Source organism: Camelus bactrianus, chromosome 19, assembly GCF_048773025.1.
Source record: "Camelus bactrianus isolate YW-2024 breed Bactrian camel chromosome 19, ASM4877302v1, whole genome shotgun sequence".
Classification (NCBI taxonomy): Eukaryota; Metazoa; Chordata; class Mammalia; order Artiodactyla; family Camelidae; genus Camelus; species Camelus bactrianus.
This window is the reverse complement of record NC_133557.1, coordinates 10,318,604-10,338,685: the sequence shown is the minus strand read 5'-3', so window position 1 is coordinate 10,338,685 and position 20,082 is coordinate 10,318,604. Positions and strand designations below refer to the sequence as shown.

The following is a 20,082-nucleotide window of genomic DNA, read 5'->3' as shown; positions in this document are numbered from 1 at the left end:
GCTGTGTGACCTTGGGCAAGTCACTCCAACCTCTGATCTATTTCCTTATTTGTAAAATGAAGCTAATAACAGAACCCACCTCCCTGGTTACTAGGAGGACTGAATGAGATAAAACCTGCTAAATACTAGGGCCTGGTACTTGGTAGGTGCTCAATAAACTCCAGCTGCAGTTACCATAAATGAACAAATAAGGAAGGAAGGCTAAGGGAAAATCCAGATTCTGGGGCCTCTGAGGTGATAAAGCTCGGATCGGTTTACCCGCCCCCCCCCCCCAGGCTCTCCCAGGCAGGTACAACCGGACAGCTCACACAGGTGCCCCCAGAATGGTTTCTGCCCACTCCCCGGTCCAGCTGCCCCTTCCCCGCCTGTCTTGTTCACTCACCGACATCACCAGCACGTAGACACGCAGGTCAAACTTGCGGCCTGTCAGGCAAGGAAAGAACAAATATTGACTGTGTGTCAGGCCCCGTGCTAGCTTTGGGGGACACAGCAGTGGACAGGCAGACATGAATCCCAATAAAACCACATGGGTGTGTCCCCGGGTGGGGAGGCTGGGGGATGAACCAGATGGCCTGGGGGAGGACAAGGGCTGGATTTTAGTCCTGTTGGATTCTAGTTGCTAAAAGATGCCCAAGAGGGGATGTCGCAAACTGCAGGACAGGGTCGGAGTGCAGGGGCTAGGTCTAAGCTGGAGACAGCTGGGAGCCATTGGATCTGGGTGGTGTTTAAAGCCACAGGAGGATGGGGTCACTGGGAGAGAGGCAGGAAGAAGAGACCCAAAAACGACCCCCTGGGGAAGGACATTACTGGAAGAGGTGAGAGGCAAGCGGCATTAACATTATGCAATGAGGCCCCTTTGGAGCACCTGGCCTCTCTCAGACGAGACGCCCGGAGACCCATCCCTTCTCACACACTATTTGACGCATGTGTATTTCACAGACCCTGTGTAGGAAGTCGTTGGAGCCACCCAGGGAAATCCAAGAAGGCTTCATGGGGGAGGATCAGTTCTACCCGAGGGCCCTGGCCCTTGCAACTCCCCCTCCCTCCAAATCTACCCCAGGGTGCTCCTAGTTGTCATTCAGGTGTCAGCTCACCTGTCACCTCTGCAGAGAGGCCCTCCCTCACTCCACGCTGGATTTTCTTCACAAGGCTCATGGCTTTGTGGGACTATCTTATTTCTTTGTTTCTGCCTTATTGCTCTCTGCTCATCCGGAGTGTCAGCTCCGAGAGAGCAGGGTGGCAGCCAGCACCCAGGACAGTGCTTGGCACTGAGTAGGCAATCGGAGAGGCGATGGCTAGGAGGAGGGAGCATGCTGGATGGAGCGCCATCTTTGCATCCCATCATGCCTAGCGCCAGGCTGAGCCCAGATGGGCTGCTAATCAAGGCTTGTTGAGTGACTGAATGACCACTCTGTGGAAGGGCAGGGAGCAGAAACAGCCACCTCACCTCCTATCAGGTAGGGATTTTCAATGTAACGCTGAGCTACATAGTTCTCCACCGGAATTTCATCTTTCTGGTCATCAGAACTTCTTGTGTCCTAGTGGTAATAATAATTGTTATTAACATTGAGCATTTCCTGGGTATTGGATGAGGCACTCTACTTGGGGTATATGATCTGATCCTTAAATAAACCCTGTCAGGAAAGTACTAAGGTTATCCCCATTTTATAGATGTGAAACCGAAGCAGAGAGGGTATGAGTTGCCCAAGGTCACACAGCCAATCGGTAGTACAGTTGGGAAGGGGACTCACACAGGCTGGGCCCAGCGCCTGGCATTCAGCCTCTAGATCTGTGCTGCCCAATTGGGTAGCCACTGGCCACATGTGACTATGTACATTTATATTTAAATTAATTAAAAGGAAATGACATTACATGTGACAACGTGGATGAAACTTGAAGACTTCATGCTAAGTGAAATAAGCCAGACACAAAAGGACAAATATTGTATGATTCCACTTACACAAGGTACCCAGAGCAGTGAAATCCAGAGAGACAGAGAAGAGAAGGGTGATTTCCAGGGGCTGGGGACAGGTGGGTAAAAGAGGGGTTAGTGTTTAATGGGCACAAATTTCAGTTGGGGAAGATGAAAAAGTTCTGGAGGTGGACGGTGGTGACTGTTGCACAAAACTGTAAATGTACTTAATACCACTGAATTGTACACTTAAGTGTGGTTTAACTGGTAAATTCAAAAAGGGAAATAAATAGAAAATCCAGTCCTTCGGTCGCACTAGCCTCATTTTGGGTGTCCAATAGCAACATGTCGCCAGTGGTCAGGGCATCGGAAAGCACAGGTGTGCGCCATTTCCACCACTGTAGAAAGTTCCATCTGTCAGTGCTGCCTGGGGCACCACACAGGCCCTTGAGGACATTCCTCCATCTTCTCTACCTGCTAATTCTTTGCTTCAAGGCCCAAAGGCAAATGTCACCCACTTTGTGAGTTCCCACAACAGCCAGCGGCACTGCGCACTGGAACTCAGGCCTTCTGGGCCCAAGGGAAGAATTTTCCACACCTACCATCACCTCCACCCCAAAGCGGCTTCAAGATCAAGGCAGCCAGGTCTTCCTTTTCTAGGACCGAGGGCCACCCCCTACCCCCACCCCATCTATACTCACGTGGCTGCCAGAGGGATTGATGGCGCTCCGGGCCGGCTGGGCCTCCAGGCTGGTGAGCTTCTTCCCAGCAGTGCCCTGACAGTTTCACGGGAGTAATTGGGACATCAGGTGGAGAGGGGAAATTCATTTATTGAGCACCTGCTGTGAGCCTGCTGGTGCAGCAGGTGCTGGTTGTGTAGGAGTTCTGTCATCCTGCTCCTCTCACCCACCCCGCACCATTACCATCTCTAAGGTTCAGAGGGGTTCGGCCATTTCCCCTGGACCACACAGCTGCTGAGTGGCAGAGGCAGGATTGGAACCAGGATTTCTACTGCACCGATTCCTGAGTCAAGGATGGGGTTGAGGGAGGGAGGGAGCTGCCTTAGGCTCCATCTAGGACCTAAAGGAAGAGTTAGCCAAGCTCTCCCCAGCCAGGTGAGCAGGAGGCCCAGGTAAAGAATGCACTGTTCTTTTAGGCACATTAACTGATTGCATCTTCAGCAGTTATTGTTACTATCCCCATTTATTGGGGCCCAGAGAGGTGAAATGACTTGCCCAAGATCACACAGCTATTAAGTGGCAAGGTCAGGATTTGAACGCAGGCAATTTGGCTCCAGAGACCCCACACCCATGGGCAGGCCTGTAGGCAGGGTTTCTTTGCCAGCCCTTGGAGCTTTGAGGCGAGGAGGAGGGGACCTTTGTCCCTGCAAGAGCAAAGGAGGGTTTGGGGAGGAAGGGGGAGAGGCCAGCTCACCTTCCTCCAGTCCATGATGTCCTTCAGCCTCCGGAAGAGGAAGATGCCCTTCCCCTGCGACCGGGCTACCTGGGGTGGGGGTCAGGGCAGAAAGGTTGGCTCTCGGCTCCAGGGTGATTCCCTGTTGGCCCCTGGGCCTGTGACCCCTCCCCGGCATTTCTCTGTCTCCATCTCCCCAATGGGCCCCCAGCAATCCACAGAGGAATGGCCCAGCCCAGCCCTGAAGGGGCTGAACAGAGAAGATGCCAAGCCTGGAGGGAGGGAGAGGGAAACAGGGGAGGAAAGTGAGACACCAACTTAGCTCACAAAGGCACACAACTGCATGAATAATATAAATGAGCAGACAATTAAAAAAACATTTCTAACAGTCCTGGGAACATATCATCCAATTCTTTTTTTGGAAATCAATTTGCCTTCCTAATTAGGTTTTGCTTCAGCTAATACTGAAATCAGTCTGCCTTTACTGAGTTCCAGCATGAGTAATTCAGAGCTTCACAGAGTCCAGGGGCTGGGAGAATCTTTAATATCCTGCAGAGCAGCCAGTACCAGAGGCATTGCTCCCTCTGTGACATCCTCTACATCAGTCACCTGCCTGGCCTTGCATCCTCCCCATCCCCGCCACCCCCCCGACAGCCCATTCTGCGGCATGATAGCCCTATTAAGCAGTCATCCAAAAGGTATGTATTAGGTGCCTACTGTGTGCTTGGAGTGCTACAGCAGTAAACCATACCTCATTGAGCCTTCACAGCCTATCCTTTGTTGAGCTAAAATTTTCCAGCCTGGTTCTGATTTCTAGGGCCTCCTAGAACAAATCTGATTCCTGGGCCCCAGAACAGCCCTTTAGTTATCTGTAGCCAGTGGGCAGGTGCCCCTGAGTCATCTCTTCTCCATCATAAAGGTACCCAGCATGTGCAAACTCTCATTGCCCTCTTGTCTCCTCTGAGCATGGCCCAGTAGGTCACAGTGAGGCTCCTTGTATGATGTGAGGTGGGCAGAGACGTCGGGCTTGGCTGTACAGGTTGTCCACTCCAAGAACAGCTCCCAGTCGTGGGGCAGGGGCAGGGGGAGCTGAAACCCAGTCCTCTCTGCCTGCCATGCTGTGCACTTCCTGCATGGTGATATATCAGGGTTGTTGAGACCGGAAACTACCTAATATCCAGCTCCTGCAGGCGGTAGTTTCCAAAGACAGTCACAACAATATTTCCATTTCCATATGTCTTTCACAGCCTTGCTACCCACCACCTTCTGTAAAGAGGTCAAGTCGACATCCCCTCCCCTTAAATCCAGATGAGCCTTTTAAGACTGTCTCAACCAATTGTGTACTGCAGAAGTGATGCTGTGTGAATTCCCCTGCTGGGTCATAAAATGCAACGCAGCTTCCACACAGCTTTCTCTTTGGGGATGGGTACCCTGGGAACCCAGCCGCCACACTGGAAGGAAGCTCAGGTCACATAAAGAGGCCCAGGTGGAGAGCAACTGTGTCTTCCAGCCCTCAACCCTAGCTGACCTCCCAACCTTCAGCCAGCATCAACTTGCCAGCCAAGAGAGTGAGCCAGTTTGGCAGCGAATCCTCCAGCCCTCGGTAAAGCCACTCTGGTAGATGCTGGAGCAATGATGAGCCTTCCCTGTTAAGTGCTGTCCAAACTGGAGGCTCATGAACTAAATAAGAGATGAGTGTTGTTTTAAGCCACAGAGTTTTGGGAAGCAGCAACAGAAACTACTTTAGGGGAATGGTTCACAACAGTAACGCTAGCAGCTAATACTTCTCAGCTGTTTCCTATGAATCAAGCACAAGGATTTACACATTCCCTCATTAAAGCTTAAAAAAAAACCTCACATGTAGGCACTAATATATCCCCATTTTGCCGCCAAGGAAGCGAACAGAGAGGCCAAGCACTCTGCTCAAAATTTCACAAGCCAGGGGCTCATGCAGCTCCTGCAAAGTGCCAGGGAGTCCAAAAATCATGCAATAAGCACAGTGCTACTTCTGGAAGCATCGATCTTACTTGATAATTCAGGAGGGAAATATTTTTATATTATGTTTGTAAAAAGATGTTATTGATTGGAAAATGTGAGTGGATTATTAAAATAAACCATACTTTGATTTTGCACTACCTGTGGCCACTCACAGCCCTCGACCCCCTACCTCCCAGGGGCCATGCATCACGTGGAATTCACTGGGTGTTGCAGATGTGGTTAGTGGTCTCCCCAGCAATCATTCCCTTTTTTCCAGCCAGCAGATCCCCATTTGGGTCTCCTCTCTCCAGTGACCCTGCCCTCTGGGGAGGTCTGAGCCCTCACGGCAGTCTCATGCCCCTGCCATGTGATCCGCTTGGGCATGAGCCAGCAGGATGCCAGGGGCAGTCTGCTGTGGGGGGGTTCTGGGAATTTGTGTCTTCCTCAAGAGGGCCACAATACCAGGGGATTCCCTTATTCTCATGGCAGGTGGGGATGTGAGGAGGTGAGCTAGAGCTGCAGCAGCCACCTTGTGACTAACGGGAGCAGTCAGCCTTCTGGGCTGGGAATTGATGATAATATTGTTGAGCTGCCCAATAAACCATCCCTGGAGTCAACCTTTCATCATCAAAAGAAATTTTCTGGGGTCTGTGGAATTGAAAGAGAAAAAAATTTCATCTTTATTTTCACTGACCCTTAACCAGATGTTCGCGTTTCATTCCATTAGGAATGCAGCCAAGAAACATAGTATTAGCCATGCCTGTGACTTCACTCCCAAAAGAAATCGGTTATTTTCATATCTCATTACAGCTCTTGCCGGTATCTAACTGCACATATTGTTTATACTCATTATGACCTTGAAATATGGTAACTACTGGGCCTGCTGGTAGACCCTCCTTAGTTGTTAATGAAAAGCACATACATGACTACAGTCTAAAGAACGTTTTAATAGTTGGTGGCGCCGTGAGAATGCACCTGCCGGCCTCTAACTGCAGGAGAGCAGCTGACACCACCAGCTGCCACGGCTGAAACCCACACCGCACTGGTCAGGCCAGTGACCAAGGACACAGGGACACGAAGGCAGGCCCATCCTGGGAGACAGGGCACTCCTGCCAGTGACTTGGGCTTGAGGCCTCCCGCGGCCTTGCTGAACTTCACTCAGGCTGCTTCCACCCACCCTCCCTTCCCTCTCTCCCTCACTGGGGTCGGACTTGGTGCCGGGACAGCTGCCCCAGCCTCCCCTGGCTCTGTCCCTCACTGTCGAAACTCTGGCCTGTTGGGCTCGTCTTGGCATCTGTTTCTCAGAGGACCCAGATTAACACAGTTTGTAACTGTTTTTCAATACAGTTGCTTTTTTTTTTACAATCAAACATGCTTTTAAAAACACTATTCCAGTAGCTCACAGCAGGAGGAAAAAAAATGTGACAATGAATATATGTATGTTCATGTATAACTGAAAAACTGTGCTCTACACTGGAATTTGACACAACATTGTAAAATGACTATAACTCAATAAAAATATTTTAAAAATAAAATAAAAATAAAGACATTATTCTGTGATGGGGTCCACACTTTTCATTAGATGTCAAAGGGGCCCAAGGCATAAGAACACTTCACAACTCCTGCCTTCCTGTTTGAGCTATTTTGAGTTGGGTTTTCTGTCATCTGCTGTCCCAAACATGCTAACTGTTAGGAGATTCCAGTAAAAAAAAGTAGGGGAAGCTCTGGTTGGGGTAAACTCAGGTGAGAGAATGTTAAGGCTTGGCTTTTCCTGTCCTGCAGTTTGCACAGAGGCCCCCAGAGCCCAGAACAGCCCAGTGGTTGTCCAGGACACTCACGGCCCAGCTCTGCAGATACACAGACTTTGAATGACAGACAGGCCAGGGCCCTGACAGCCCAGCACCTGCCTCCCAGCCACATGAGAGAGGCTTGAGGGGCAGGTGTGTTTCCAAGATCAGGGTCCTGGCCACTCCCCTGCCAACCTAGAGGGTTTGAGTTGGTGGGAGGGGAGCCCACTTAGATGGAAACAAAGTTTGGACTGAGCTGATTTTTTACACTAGACTGGTGGGGTGGGAAGAGGGGTTCCTATAAGGTGGCATGAAGTGGGTGATGCCACCTGCTCCCTTCTGAGTCCAATTCAACCCCCTTCTTCCAGGGCTGCTCTGCCGGCGTTGCAGAGGAAGATGAAGACTCAGCCGGCCCCGACCACTGCAACCAAGTGAAAACTCCTGTGTGTGGTCAGACAAAGACCGCCTGGGTCACAAAGACAGGCCTTGCGGAAAGATTGGAGGGATTTGAGAGGCTTTCCCCCTCTATTTTCCATATTTAGGGTAATGTCCTATTTTTCAACATTTCCCAGCACCAAAGGAATCCAAACTGTGGGATCCCAGAACTAACGATCTAGCCCAGTGGCACCCAGATCAGCTGCACCCTCATAACCTGGTGCGAGGGTTAATATTATGCGTCAACTTGGCTGGGCGATGGTGCGCAGTTGTTTGGTCAAATGCTTGCCTAGATGCTGCTGGGACGGTATTTTACATATGTGACTCACATCTACAATCAGTAGACTTTTAGGAAAGGATATCTCTCTGGATGAGGTGGGTGAGCTTCATCCAATCAGTGAGGGCTTAAGAACAAAAACTGAGCTTTCTGGGAAGAGAAGCAATTCTGCCTCACGACTGTAACAGAGAAATCCCGCCTGAGTTTTCTGTCCCCACAGGTTTCAGACTTACCAGCCCCACAATATCACACAAGCCAACTCCTTAAATACACACACACAGTGCCTCAGTGGCAAGCCCTTTATAGCTTGTATAATTCACATACACAACATGGAAAACATCACTGAATTCTCTCACAACCCTGTAAGGCAGATATACTGGTTAATTCCACTTTATAGATGAGGAAATGGACTGAGAAGGGTTGAATCACACAGCTTGTAAGTGATGCATCAGACTTCAAACCCAGGCTGGTGTGATAAGAAGCACCCACTTTCCACCCGCCACGCCCAGCTATTCAGGAAAGAGGCGATACACACGCACCCACACAAGCGCAAGGAGCCAAGATTCCTCCTCTTAATTACAGCTGTCATCGTGTCTGCCGCTAACAAAGCCCGGGGGCTGGGAAAGGAATCAACTTAATATTCGATTTCTTGTTCCCAATTAGCACAAATTACCATTTGTCTGAGAGGATAATGCTGAGAGCTGGAATCCACTGGTGGGTTGCAGTGTTCGTCTGTTCCCACTTCTGAGCCCTCCTCACTGCACCTTCCCGCCTCCCCGGGAAGGGGATGCAAGCCTTGCAGCAGACAGCAGGAGGCCTGGGTAAATCCCGGCTCAGCCCCCTTTGGGAGCATCCCTGGTCAGTTCCCCGCCACGCCACGCCACGCCACGCACCTGTGCTCTTGACTAACTCTGCATCAGCCACGACTAGCCTGTCTCCAGTTCCTCCAGGAGGGCTGCTCCCTCCTAGCCTAACCCCAGCTCCCTTCCTGGGGCCCAGACCGCTCCCAAGCCCAGAAAGTATTAGGAGGCTTTGATGATGCCACTCACGGTGGAGAGAGAGCAGCCCTGGTATGAGGAAGGGCTGAGGGGCTGGCACGTACTTTACCAGCCTTCCCTCCACTCAGTTTCTTGATCACCCAAGGGCCACCCCCAGATGCAAGGCCTTCGTGCATGCAGTTCCCTCTTCCTGGAATTCTCTTCCCTAGCTCTGCCCTTCTCCAGCCTGACTCCTCTGCATCCTTCAGGTCACAGCTCCATACTAGTTTTTATTACTATGCTAATAACAACTCTCATTCATCGAGGACTTAACACGTGCTGTGCCTGTGTTAACTCCTTTAGTTACACAACAACATGCTGCGATAGGTACAATAGTTACTCTTATTTTGCAGATGGGGAAACGGGGCACAGAGAAGTTAAGTAATCTGCCTGAGGTCACACAGCCAGTAGGTGGTACAGCTAATATTGGAACCGAGCGGTTTGGCCTCAGAGCACCATCTCTCACTTCAGAGAAGCTGGGGGAAATCCTCCTGCCATTTCCTCTGCCAGCACCAGTCTCCTTATCAACACCTAACACAGCTGTAATCACACACACACCCTCTGCATACTGTCTGCCCTCGAGGAGGGCAGAGACCCACGTCTGACTCACTGAGAGCTATACCCACACTGTCTAGTTCTGTGTCTGGCACATGGCAGGTACTTGTAGAATGCTCGAATAAATAGGTCTCAGGCCCCTCATCTTTAAGATGGGGCTGGTAATACCTCCTTCCGAGGACCATTATGAGAACAAGGTAACGTGAGTAAAGCACTTCTTGCATCCTGGCCGTTGTTTTCTTTCATACCAGGAAGAGAGGCTCTGGATTCCCTTCCCTGGTGTCCTGAGGGTCACCTGTTTATCTAGTGAACATTTATTGAGCATCTACTATGTACCAGCAGTCATAGGTGCTGGGTCCACACACTGCAGAGAGGAGGTGATGAAGTCAGCAATTTAGAGGAAGGCAGACGGTACATCTAAGGCTGAATTCTCAGGCAGACTCCTGTCCTGGGATGTGCCAATGGAGGATCCCTCCTCTGGTGACTGGGATGCCCCCACCCACCAGCCCCCATCACGGGGACACAGGGACACTCACGGGCTTCATGATCCAGGTGATTCCCGGGTTTTTGCGAAACTCCTCCACGAACAGGTGGTACTCGCAGGGCATCTCAAAAGTTTTGGGGAAGAAGTCGCACTTGGCTGCCTCCAGCTTTCCCACCTCACGCTCCAGCTGTTTCCGGAACCGCTTCAGGTTCTTCACCATGTAGTTCTTACGGGTCAGCTGGGCAGGGGATGGGCAGGCAGGCCGTCAGAGCTTGTGCCCACTGCCCTGCTCCACCTCCCAACCCCAGCCATCCCACCCCCTGCCCCCACCCCCTGCAGCCCCCTTTCTCTGTACGGTAAGAGTAACACTGACTGAGAGCCTGTTCTATAATTATCCCCACTTTATAGGTGAGGAAACTGAGTCTAGGAAAGGTCAGATGTCCAGAGCTATCCAGCTAACAGGCAGCACAGCTGGGGTTTGACCCGGGCCTGTCTGACTCCAAACTTCTTTTTTCTCACTGCTAAGCTGCACTAACCTTTTGAAATCTCCCACCATTGGGTCCTCCAGTCCCGGCTTTGTGGTCTGCTTCCTCCCAGACCTCCCTCCCATCCCTAGACTCCAAACCGCTCAACTTATCTCAGCCTGAAATCACATCATCCTTCAACCATCCTAAGCCTTTGGCTTTTGCTCCTGAAGCCAGCCAGCGCATGACCTCAGTCCCCTCCCCAAGATGGCCTGGTCCTCAGGTCTTAGGTCCTCACCCCCTAACCCTGTTTAGCTCATCATGTAACTATTGCACATATTCCCCACATGGCATGTACCCCAAATTCCCTTATGCTTTTCTGTTCTGGTCCTTGTACCCCGACACCAGCTCCTGCTCATCACCACACCGAGTCCCCTCAGCCCACTCAGCTCACCTCATAGTGGTTTCGGAAGTGACTGATCCGCACGTGCTCATCCATGTAGGTGTGGTCAAAGTTCTCTCGGAGCCAGCTGACATCACACCAGTAGAAATCCCACTCGCCTTCGCTAGGGGCGGGGGTGGGCCAAAAGTCATCACCTCAGGACTTCACCGTTTCTGGGGGTCTGGGGGCCAGGGAGGGGCAGCTAAAGAGTGAGCAGCGGTGTGGGCATCAGGAGTCTCAGGGAGGTGGCAATGGGCTGCCACTGTCCACGATGTGCTTTGTTAGGCCAGAGTGAAAACTTAGAAATGTTCCTACAAAAATCCAGACTGCTGTCTCCCTTTGACCAATCAGCAGATCTGACCACACCAACCTCGGGTACCTCCTGGCACCCACCGCCTTAGACAGGGCACACCGTCTCCAGCTTACAGTCCTCACCACACCATACAGTCCATGAAAACCAGCCGATCTCACCTGGTCATGATATCTGCCTGGGCTCTGGAAGCATCCAAGTTGCCAACCCTGAGCCCACGTGACCAAGCAGTGGAATTAGGTAACATTTGTAAGCCCTTCCCAGTTCAAAAAGCCCTCCTCTCAGCAAGAATACACACTGGTCTAAAGACAGTCTCTTCAGCAAATGGTGTTGGGGAAACTGGACAGCTGCATGTAAATCAAGGAAGTTAGAACACTCCCTCACAGTATACACAAAAATAAACTCAAAATGGTTTAAAGACTTAAACATAAGATGAGAGACAATAAACCTCTTAGAAGAAAAGATAGGCAAAACAAGTAATCTAGTTGGAGGCCATGAGGCAGAGCAGCTGAGGGACCTACACTGGGTGGAGGTCACCCTGTAAAGCTGACATTTCAGCTTAGATCTGAAGGGTAAGGAGGAGCAGCTAGATCAAAGGCAGCGATGAGAGGGTTCCAGGAAAGGGAAGGAAAGGAACTGAGGCCCTGAGGTTGCAAAGGGCACGGTCAAGGACATGAAGAAAAGCCAGAGTGAAGGAAGAAAGGTCAGGGATGATGCTGAAGAGTGGAGTAGGGCCCAACAAGCAGGGACTTCTAGACACAGTGTGGATTTTGGATTCTTTTCTAATTCTAAAAGTTCATTTATTTGTACATCATCTTCATGATGATCACAGTCAAGTTGCTCTTAAAGCACCCAGGAAGACATCAAACTGTTCAATAAAGCCAAAAGGGATCCAGGTTCCTTCTACCTTCCCATTCTGCCATCCTTAACATGTTGTCTTCTTACTCATCACCTCAAGGTCACAAGATAGTTGCTGCAGTTCCAGGCATCATGACAGCTTTCTTTGTGGGAAGCAAGGGAAGGGACAGCTCTGGCCACATATATTCCAAACTCTGACCTAACAGGTTGATGGTCTGAACTAGGACCTCATTCTGTCTGGAAATATCAGACCCCAGCTTAAGTCCTAAGGACAAGGCTTTGTATTCACAGAGCCATGCAGAAAGGCCCTGGCCTCTGGCCCTTTCTGATCTGAGGACTCTTGAGGCAAATTGCAATCAGCCATGAAACAACCTGCTTCATGGACTCTCACACCATCAGCACCAGATAAACCCTCAGACCCTCTTCCACTTGACCATGGATCGAGGCTGAAGAGGGATGAGGGGTGGCCTGAGGTCACACGGCAGGTCAGGGCAGTGCCTTTCCCCATACACCACCACAACCTGCCGGTCACATCCCCACCTCATCCTCCCCTACATCCAGCTCTTTCAGATCCAGGGAAGGAAACCTCATTCTGGTGTTAGTGTAACATAGGAGAGAGCCAAGAAGGAATATCCACAATAGCTGCCGTGATCACCATCATCACCATCATTGTCATCGTGTAATATTCCCCAGAGCACCAAAGAGAGGACTCTGCCATCATGGATTACCTGTACCACAGCTTGCCACTGACAGCCAACTCCTAATTTGCTGTGGCATGATTTAGTCAGTCTGTCTCCTCTGCAGACTCCAGCACCAGGCAGCAGGAATCATGGATTCACCTAGTCACTCATTTGTTCCTTCATTACTGAGAGGCTGCTAGAACAGGGTGGAGATGAGCCTGGGACTCTGCAGACAGCCAGATGAGGGGCAAACCCTAGCGCAAGCCCTTACAAGATGAGTGACTTCCAACGTGGTATTTTTTACTCTTCTACTTCCAGGTTTCTCATCAGGAAAATGGGATGATAATAGCACATACCGGAAGGTTTGTTGGGGTGATTCAAAGAGGTTGTGCATGTAAAGTGCTAGAGGGTGTCTAGCAGGCTTCGCTACTGTTAGGCAACAGATAATCACTGAGCACCATGGGAGTGCAGCTGGTTGCCCTTAAGCCTCATATCTATTCTCATCTTCTTCTAAAGTAACAGAATTCTCAGTGTTTACCTAGGAAAATGTAGCCTACATTTTCCAGAATAAAGACTACATTTTTTCAGATTCCCTTGCAGCCAGGTGTGGCTGTATGGCTAAGCTCTGGCCAGTGAAATGAGAAGGACTTCTGGGTTGTGTCCTTCCAAGGTAGGACATGCCTTTTCTTGTCTCCTTCCTACCTCCTGCTACTCGGAATGTGGGCCTAAGGCTGGAGCTCCACCTCAGACCGCAAGGATGAGGATGAGGGCCTCACTCAAAGGAGAGAAGAGTGGGAAGACAGAAGCAGACAGGTCCCCCATTGCCAAACCATCTCTGAACCTCCTACATCAGGACTTCAGTGGGGGGGAATAAACTTCTAGTCTGTCAAAGCCTCTCTTCCTTTGAGTCTCTGTTACAGGCATCCAAACAGGCATCCTTAACCCTAACTAATATAAGTACCTACTACGTGCCAGGAAGTATATGCTTGTTCATCTCAGTATCCCCATGGCCCAGCATAGAAGAAATGTAGGCTTAGGGGTAAAATAACTTGTTCAAAGTCACAGAACTAGTAAGTGGCCACGACCTACCATCCCCAGAGGATTCATCCAGCAGGTCTGTGACAGCTGCATTCCTTGATTCTACTGAGAGAGCTGTAGGATACTGGCTGTGGAATAGTCAAACTGAATTGGGTTTGAATCCCACTCTGATGCTTAGGTGCTGTGTGACCTTAAACAAGTGGCTTAATATCTCTGAACAGAATCATATCTTGCCAGATGATTATAAGGCTTAAATAAGACAGCGATGGCAGTCAGTAATGCACCTGACACACTGTGAATGCTAGATAAATGTTGGCCCCTGTCAGAGCCAAACTGGGACAAGTCCCAGTGGTCACCCTGGAAGAAAAATGAAAGGATAGAAGGATCTGTGAGACAAAAGGAAAGAGAGACGAGGCTGGGGTGGGGGATGTCTTACTCCTTTACTTCCACCCATCCTGGCCTGTGGCGAAGGACATCCATGAGAGTATTTATAAGTGTGGTCTTGAACCGGATTGATGCTCTCTGCTCTCTGCAAGACAAGGCAACGGAACACTTGCTCAGGATCAGCTGTGTCCCTAGGATGGCCCAGACTGAATACAGAAAATATGAGAAGTATAATGTTTTGTATTAAGGCCGACATTAAAGAGATTCACAAAAATATAAAACAATCACTACTCATCTCAGTAGATTTGGGGGAGGGAGAAAATAGCTATAATTCATAAAAATATGTTATTTATGCTTTCATGTAATGAGTATGTTATTGCTTTTTAAATGAATTAATAAAAAGTATTTTTTAAATGTATCATTTAAAAATTTTAATATGGTAAATATTGATAAGTATAAGCCACTTAAACAAAAGTTATGCAATAATTTTTAAGTTGTAAAGGGATCCTGAGCTCAAATTTTGAAAACCACTGTTCTAAAGTAGTGAAGTATTTAAAGTTAATCCAAAACAGTCAAGAGATACAATTTCAAAATCCATCAGACTGGAGAAAATGTTTAAAATCAGATAAATAGCAAGTGTTCTCCAGAATTTGGAGAAATGATAATTATCCAATAATGCTGATGGGAGTGTAAATTGGATGAACTTCTGGAGAGCAACTTGACATATTAAAACCACCAGACACTCTTTCATACATATTAGACTGGCAAAAATCTAAAAGTCCACGTTTTATCAATAATGTACAAAGATAGAAACTCCTCTACTGGTAGATGGCACTTTGGGGAACCACATGGCAATATTTAAGAAGTTGAATGTGCATATACTCTACATCCAGCAATTCTATCCTATCTATATCCCCGATAGAGATACCCTAGACACGTACTAGACAATATACATACAAGGCTGTTCATTTGTAATGGTTAATTTCTTAATGGCAATAACCTACAGCACACGCTGTGGGCAGTCCATCCTTGTCCCTTGGGCATTCACCATTCCTGCGCATGCCAATCAGAGGGCTTTCCTCTGCCAGCACCTGCAGCTCTTTGCCTGGGGGCTTTTTCTAGCCCCTAGTCTGCTCAGCCAGTGCTTGAAGTAGATCTAAGGTACCAGGGAGTTAACTGCCCTCCCCTAATAGCATACAACCAATGATGACTGCAGTTGATGGGTAAATCCTCCAGCTCTCTCATCACTCATTTGGGCTAAGTCTGCAGTGTGTTCTATGCTATCTCCTAGGAATCCCCAGTGGGATGGAGACCCACTTGCCCACAGCAATAACTTGTCAGTAATGCACCTTTTATTGGTTTCCTTCCCTTAGCTGTTTCACTTCCCTACTTCCTGACAATGCTTACTGGAATCACCTTCCAAATAAACAGCTTGCTCTTATATCCTTGTCTCAGGGTTCGCTTCTGGAGGAAACCAATGCTAAGATACAACTTAAGTGCCTTTCAAGAGGAAGATATGAATAACTTGTGGTATATAATGGAACTTATACAGTAGTTAAAATGTATCCAGAGCAACAAGCACCAACATGGATATATCCTGAAAGTATAATTTTGTATGACAAAAGCAGGGTGTAGAATAATAACAGTATAATGCCACGTATGCAACTTGTATTCCTAGCCACTCATGAAACTAGGGTGTCCATGTGACGCAATTCTGGTCAATAAGATAAAGGCATAAGACTGCTAAGGAGGGAGGGTTCCTGGGGAGCATCTGTTCCTTTGATTCAAAAGAAAGACAGAGAGAGAGAAGTGGCATGAGTCTTCCCTCCCCTCTTCTTCCCATCTTGATCATGACAAGAAGGCTGGAGCTACAGCAGCCACCTGGTGTCCATTAGGTAAAGGTCAAGATAATCACAAGTACTAGCTCTGACATTGCTGAACCATTGCACCAGTTCTCCAGACTCTTTGTCACATGAGAAAAATAAATACAAAATTTTAAAGTTACTATTAGTTGGGTTTCCTATTAGTTGCAGCTGAGCACATTTCTAACTGATATCTCTCCTAATAAAATAGATGGATGAGTCCTGTTAACCAAAGTTCTCTTTGTTTTGTTGGGGTGGGAGTGACTGTGTAAGTTCTGAAGAGAAAGAAGGCAAAGGAGATGGTGCTGCATGAGAAAAGGGCCAGAACCATGCATGCCCTCCCCAGAGGTGGTGTAACCAAGAAGGACTTTAGAAAGGATAGAAATATTAATGAAATATGGAATCGAAAAATCTAAAATATTTGCCATGGTGTGTGCAATGTAAACTACCTCTTCTAACTCCACACAAAAATCTTCAGTAAAGTCTACATTGCTCACTCCTGCTTTGTGCAAGTGGATTCTGTCTAGGAACTCCAAAGAGATGCTGAGTTCTGCATCCAGGTTATTGATGCAGAGCGGACGCAGAGGATCGGGGTGGAGTTGACATTTGAGTTATCAAGTTAACTTCACACGGCTGTTGAAGGAGGCTAGAGAGCACAGTTAGAACAATGTGAGTCCAACAAGCTCTGCCACTAACTGATCCGATGGTCCTGAGCAAGTAACTTAGCCTCTCTGTGCTTCAGTTTCCCCACCTGTAAAATGACATTTTTATGTATTACTTCAAATAATTGTGCTAACTATTCAATGAGGTATACAAGTAAAGTGTCTAGCCCAGTGCCTGGCACAAAGTAAACGCTCAATAAATATTTATTTTTTAGTATTATCATTACTGAAGTAAAGAAGAGGGGAAGGAGGGATGGACGAAGGGATGGAAGAAAAGAAAGAAGGAAGGAAGGAAGGAGTTGGTTCTGTGTATATTGGATTGGGTAGGACCACTCACCGCTCTTTTCCCTTTGGCAATCCATGGCCTTTGTAATTCTGATTCTGTTATGAGAAAAGGAAAGTGATTATTTTTGAATATCCACCCTGTCTTCCCAGCTCAACTTACTGGAGATATTAAAATGCTCAAACCATCAGACTCAACAGTGCCCTGATTCTAAGACATGAAGGTCCAGCCTGGCCATGTTCTCATTGGTCAACATATGCCCAGAAACATGGTCCTTGGAATGAATCCCCAAGTATCCAAGGGTCCACCTCACTGTAGGCTTACCCCACAGGCATGACTAGTATAGTGAAATATCTGGTTTTCAATGCTCCAAAGGTTCAACCATAAACACCAGTTTGAGGGCTGAACTCAGCAGTCTCTGTGAGAAGGATCTGGACATTCTGCTCTAACTGTGAATTAGACCCATAAGCTAGGTCAATGACTCAAAGCAATGTTAATTCCTTCCACCCAATATAGACCTTCCAAATCCTCAAAGAGTGGTGGGCATTATTCTGGATCAACCATATCCAAAGCAGTTTGGTCCTCAGTCCTGGTAAAACTGATCCCGAAGGCAGGTATTGAGGAAGAAATGGAAATTGGTTCTATGCAGGATGATCTCTGCAGCTTAGACAGACTCGCCATCTGTATTAGTTTTCTATTGCTGCATTAAAAAATTACTAGAAACTTAGTGGCTTAAAACAGTGCAAATCTATATTTTACAGTTTCCATGGGCCAGAAGTCTGGGAACATTTTAGCTGGATCCTCTGCTCAGATCTCACAAGACAACAATCAAAGTGATGGCTATGGTTATGTTTCTCCTCTGAGGCTTGGGGTCCTCTTCCAAGATCATCCAGTTTGTTGGCAGAATTCAGTTATTTGAATTGTAGGTCTGAGGTCCCTATTTACTTGCTAGTCACTGGCTGGGGACTGCTTTCAGCTCCTAAAGGCCACATGCAGCTCATCTCGAAGTGTCACCCAAAGGCAGTTCACAACATGGATGTTTGTGTTCTTCCAGACCAGCAGGAGCGTGTCCCTCTGACTTTCAATCCTCTCCGCCTCCAAGTCAGCTATGATGGGGTCTTATGCATCGTATTGTAATCATGGTAATAACTATCCCATCAAATGCACAGGCTCCACCCACACTTAAGGGGAGGGAATTATACAAGGTGTGTATACTGGGGGTGGGAATCTTGGGGGCCACCTTAGAATTCTGCCTACCACACAATCCCACCCCTCAAAGAGCCAGTGGAAGGGGATAGAGGATACAGCTTTACAAAACCAGCAGAAATAAGCCTCCAGTAAAAGCAAGTGAAATTTTATCCTGTTTGTCCATTCAAGCCCCCCTCAACCCCTCCAGCATCAGTCAGCTGTCCTAATCTTTTTCATAGTATCTTTTATATTCTCTCATGTTCATGTATGTTTATTCAGTTGCTCCAGAGTCTTTGCCTGAGAAACTTTCCCTTTCCTCACTGAAATGCTTTGGCTCTTCTATCAAAACTCAGTTGGCTACGTCTATGTGGGTCTTTATCTCTAGAGTCTATCTTGTTCTATTGACTTATTTGTCTACTCTTATGTCACTACAACATTGTCTTAATTATCATACTTTCCAGTAAATCTTGAAATCAGGTAGCACAAGTCCTCTACTTTCTTTTTCCAAGATTGTCTTTGCAATTTGGGGTCCTCTGGACTTCAATATAAATGTTAGAATCATCTTGCTAATTTCTACCAAAAAAGGATGTTGGGATTTTTATTGGGGTTGTATTGAATGTACAGATCATATTGGAAGAAATGACTTCATAAAGTATTGAGTTCACCATTCCATGAATCTGGTCTGTCTCTTAATGTAAGTCTTTAATTTCTTTCCACAATGTTTTCTAGTTTTCAGTATGGAAATTTTTAATTAGATTTATTCATAGATAATTGATTTTGTGGTATTACTGTAAATTTTTAAATTTTCATTTCCCAATTATTTGCTGATAGTATACTGTGGTAGATAGACTAATGTTCCTTCAAAGTGTGTCCATGTCCTAATCCCCAAAATCTGTAAATATTACATTACATGGCAAAGGGAAATTAAGGTTGTAGATGGAATTATGACTAGTAAGCAACTGATTTTAAAATAGAGGGATTATCCTGGATTATCTGGATAGGCCCAATGTAATCACTCATTTTTGCTGTGGGAAGGAATTAAAGAAATAGAAGTGCCATTCATAAGAGGCAAAACACGGAATAAGAAGCAGGTTGGGGCGGGAGAGCTGGATTGTAGACTAATTCATTCCCGTCTCTGGGTCTAATCTTAACGAGTCTTGAAATGGGGGCATTGGCCTGTGCACTCCGAGAGGGCAGGGGCATGTCAGATTCACTGCTGTGTTCCCATTGGCCAGCACTGAGCTAGCCTGGGGGGGGAAATACTAATTAGCGTTTTGGGGGGGGATGGATGGATGGATGGATGGATGGACGGATGGACGGATTATGAACGGATGAGCGAGTGGCAAGCGCGCGGCGGGGTCAATAGATCTCTAAGAGATTTTCCAGGTCAGGAAATCCAAAATTCTGAGCTTCCCCCAAGGTCACAGAAATCGCTAAGTACAATTTAGAATCCTAGAGTTTGGTAAATTTCCCGCCAGCAAACCTTGTTCCTTGGCCTCGCGCAGAGGCTCCGGAGTCGCGCAGCATGATGGGACTTGTAGTCTTTTCTCTAAATTCATCATTCTCATTATAACCCGACTATCTTTACGAGGACAGGCCAACTTCTGAATCCCTCTGCGGTTTCCCTCCCTCTCTAGGGTCGATGAAACATCTGGATAGGGAAGCACTCCTACCTTCGGTCGCGACATACGATTCCCCAGGGCCGGAGCCAAACAGCCGCCGCGTTGCGCGCCAGCCTGTGCGTCTCGTTGCCAAGGCGACGGAGAGCCAGATCTGCGGCTCTGATTGGGTGAGCCAAGGGCGATCCTCTGCGCAACAAGCTGAACTGAGCGGATTGGCGCTCTTGGGTGCCAAGGCAACTCAGACACCTCTACTCCCTCAACATTTCTCTCCCAGCTCCCCTCTTCCGCGACCTGGGGTACTATCGGCTAGAGACTGGCTGCTAGCCGCGGGCACTCACTGGCCAGCGCCTCCTCCGACTGCACTTCGCTTAACCTAATAACGCTGAGTCTGACAAGTTGTCAGCTTTTGGTA

At 48.0% G+C, this 20,082-nt stretch overlaps 1 protein-coding gene across 4 annotated transcripts in view; it reads right to left on the bottom strand.

The window, feature by feature from the left end:
* Positions 1-19,814, bottom strand: part of TTLL9 (tubulin tyrosine ligase like 9) — a 37,131-nt gene extending 17,317 nt beyond the window's left edge. For 3 of the 4 annotated variants that reach the window (XR_012500591.1, XM_010960885.3, XM_074347105.1), the window contains exons 1-9: positions 19,722-19,814; positions 16,915-16,958; positions 14,106-14,198; positions 10,796-10,907; positions 9,930-10,115; positions 3,347-3,415; positions 2,614-2,688; positions 1,448-1,538; positions 383-423 (exon numbers count right to left, since the gene is read on the bottom strand). Coding sequence is in view for 3 of the 4 variants with exons in the window: in XM_010960885.3 (XP_010959187.1) it covers positions 383-423; positions 1,448-1,538; positions 2,614-2,688; positions 3,347-3,415; positions 9,930-10,115; positions 10,796-10,907; positions 14,106-14,198; positions 16,915-16,958; positions 19,722-19,736 (726 nt within the window). In the remaining variant the exon portion in view is untranslated. The remainder of the gene's footprint in view (positions 1-382; positions 424-1,447; positions 1,539-2,613; positions 2,689-3,346; positions 3,416-9,929; positions 10,116-10,795; positions 10,908-14,105; positions 14,199-16,914; positions 16,959-19,721) is intronic. The other variant, XM_074347104.1, reaches the window with a different exon arrangement.
* Positions 19,815-20,082: the final 268 nt, after the last annotated feature.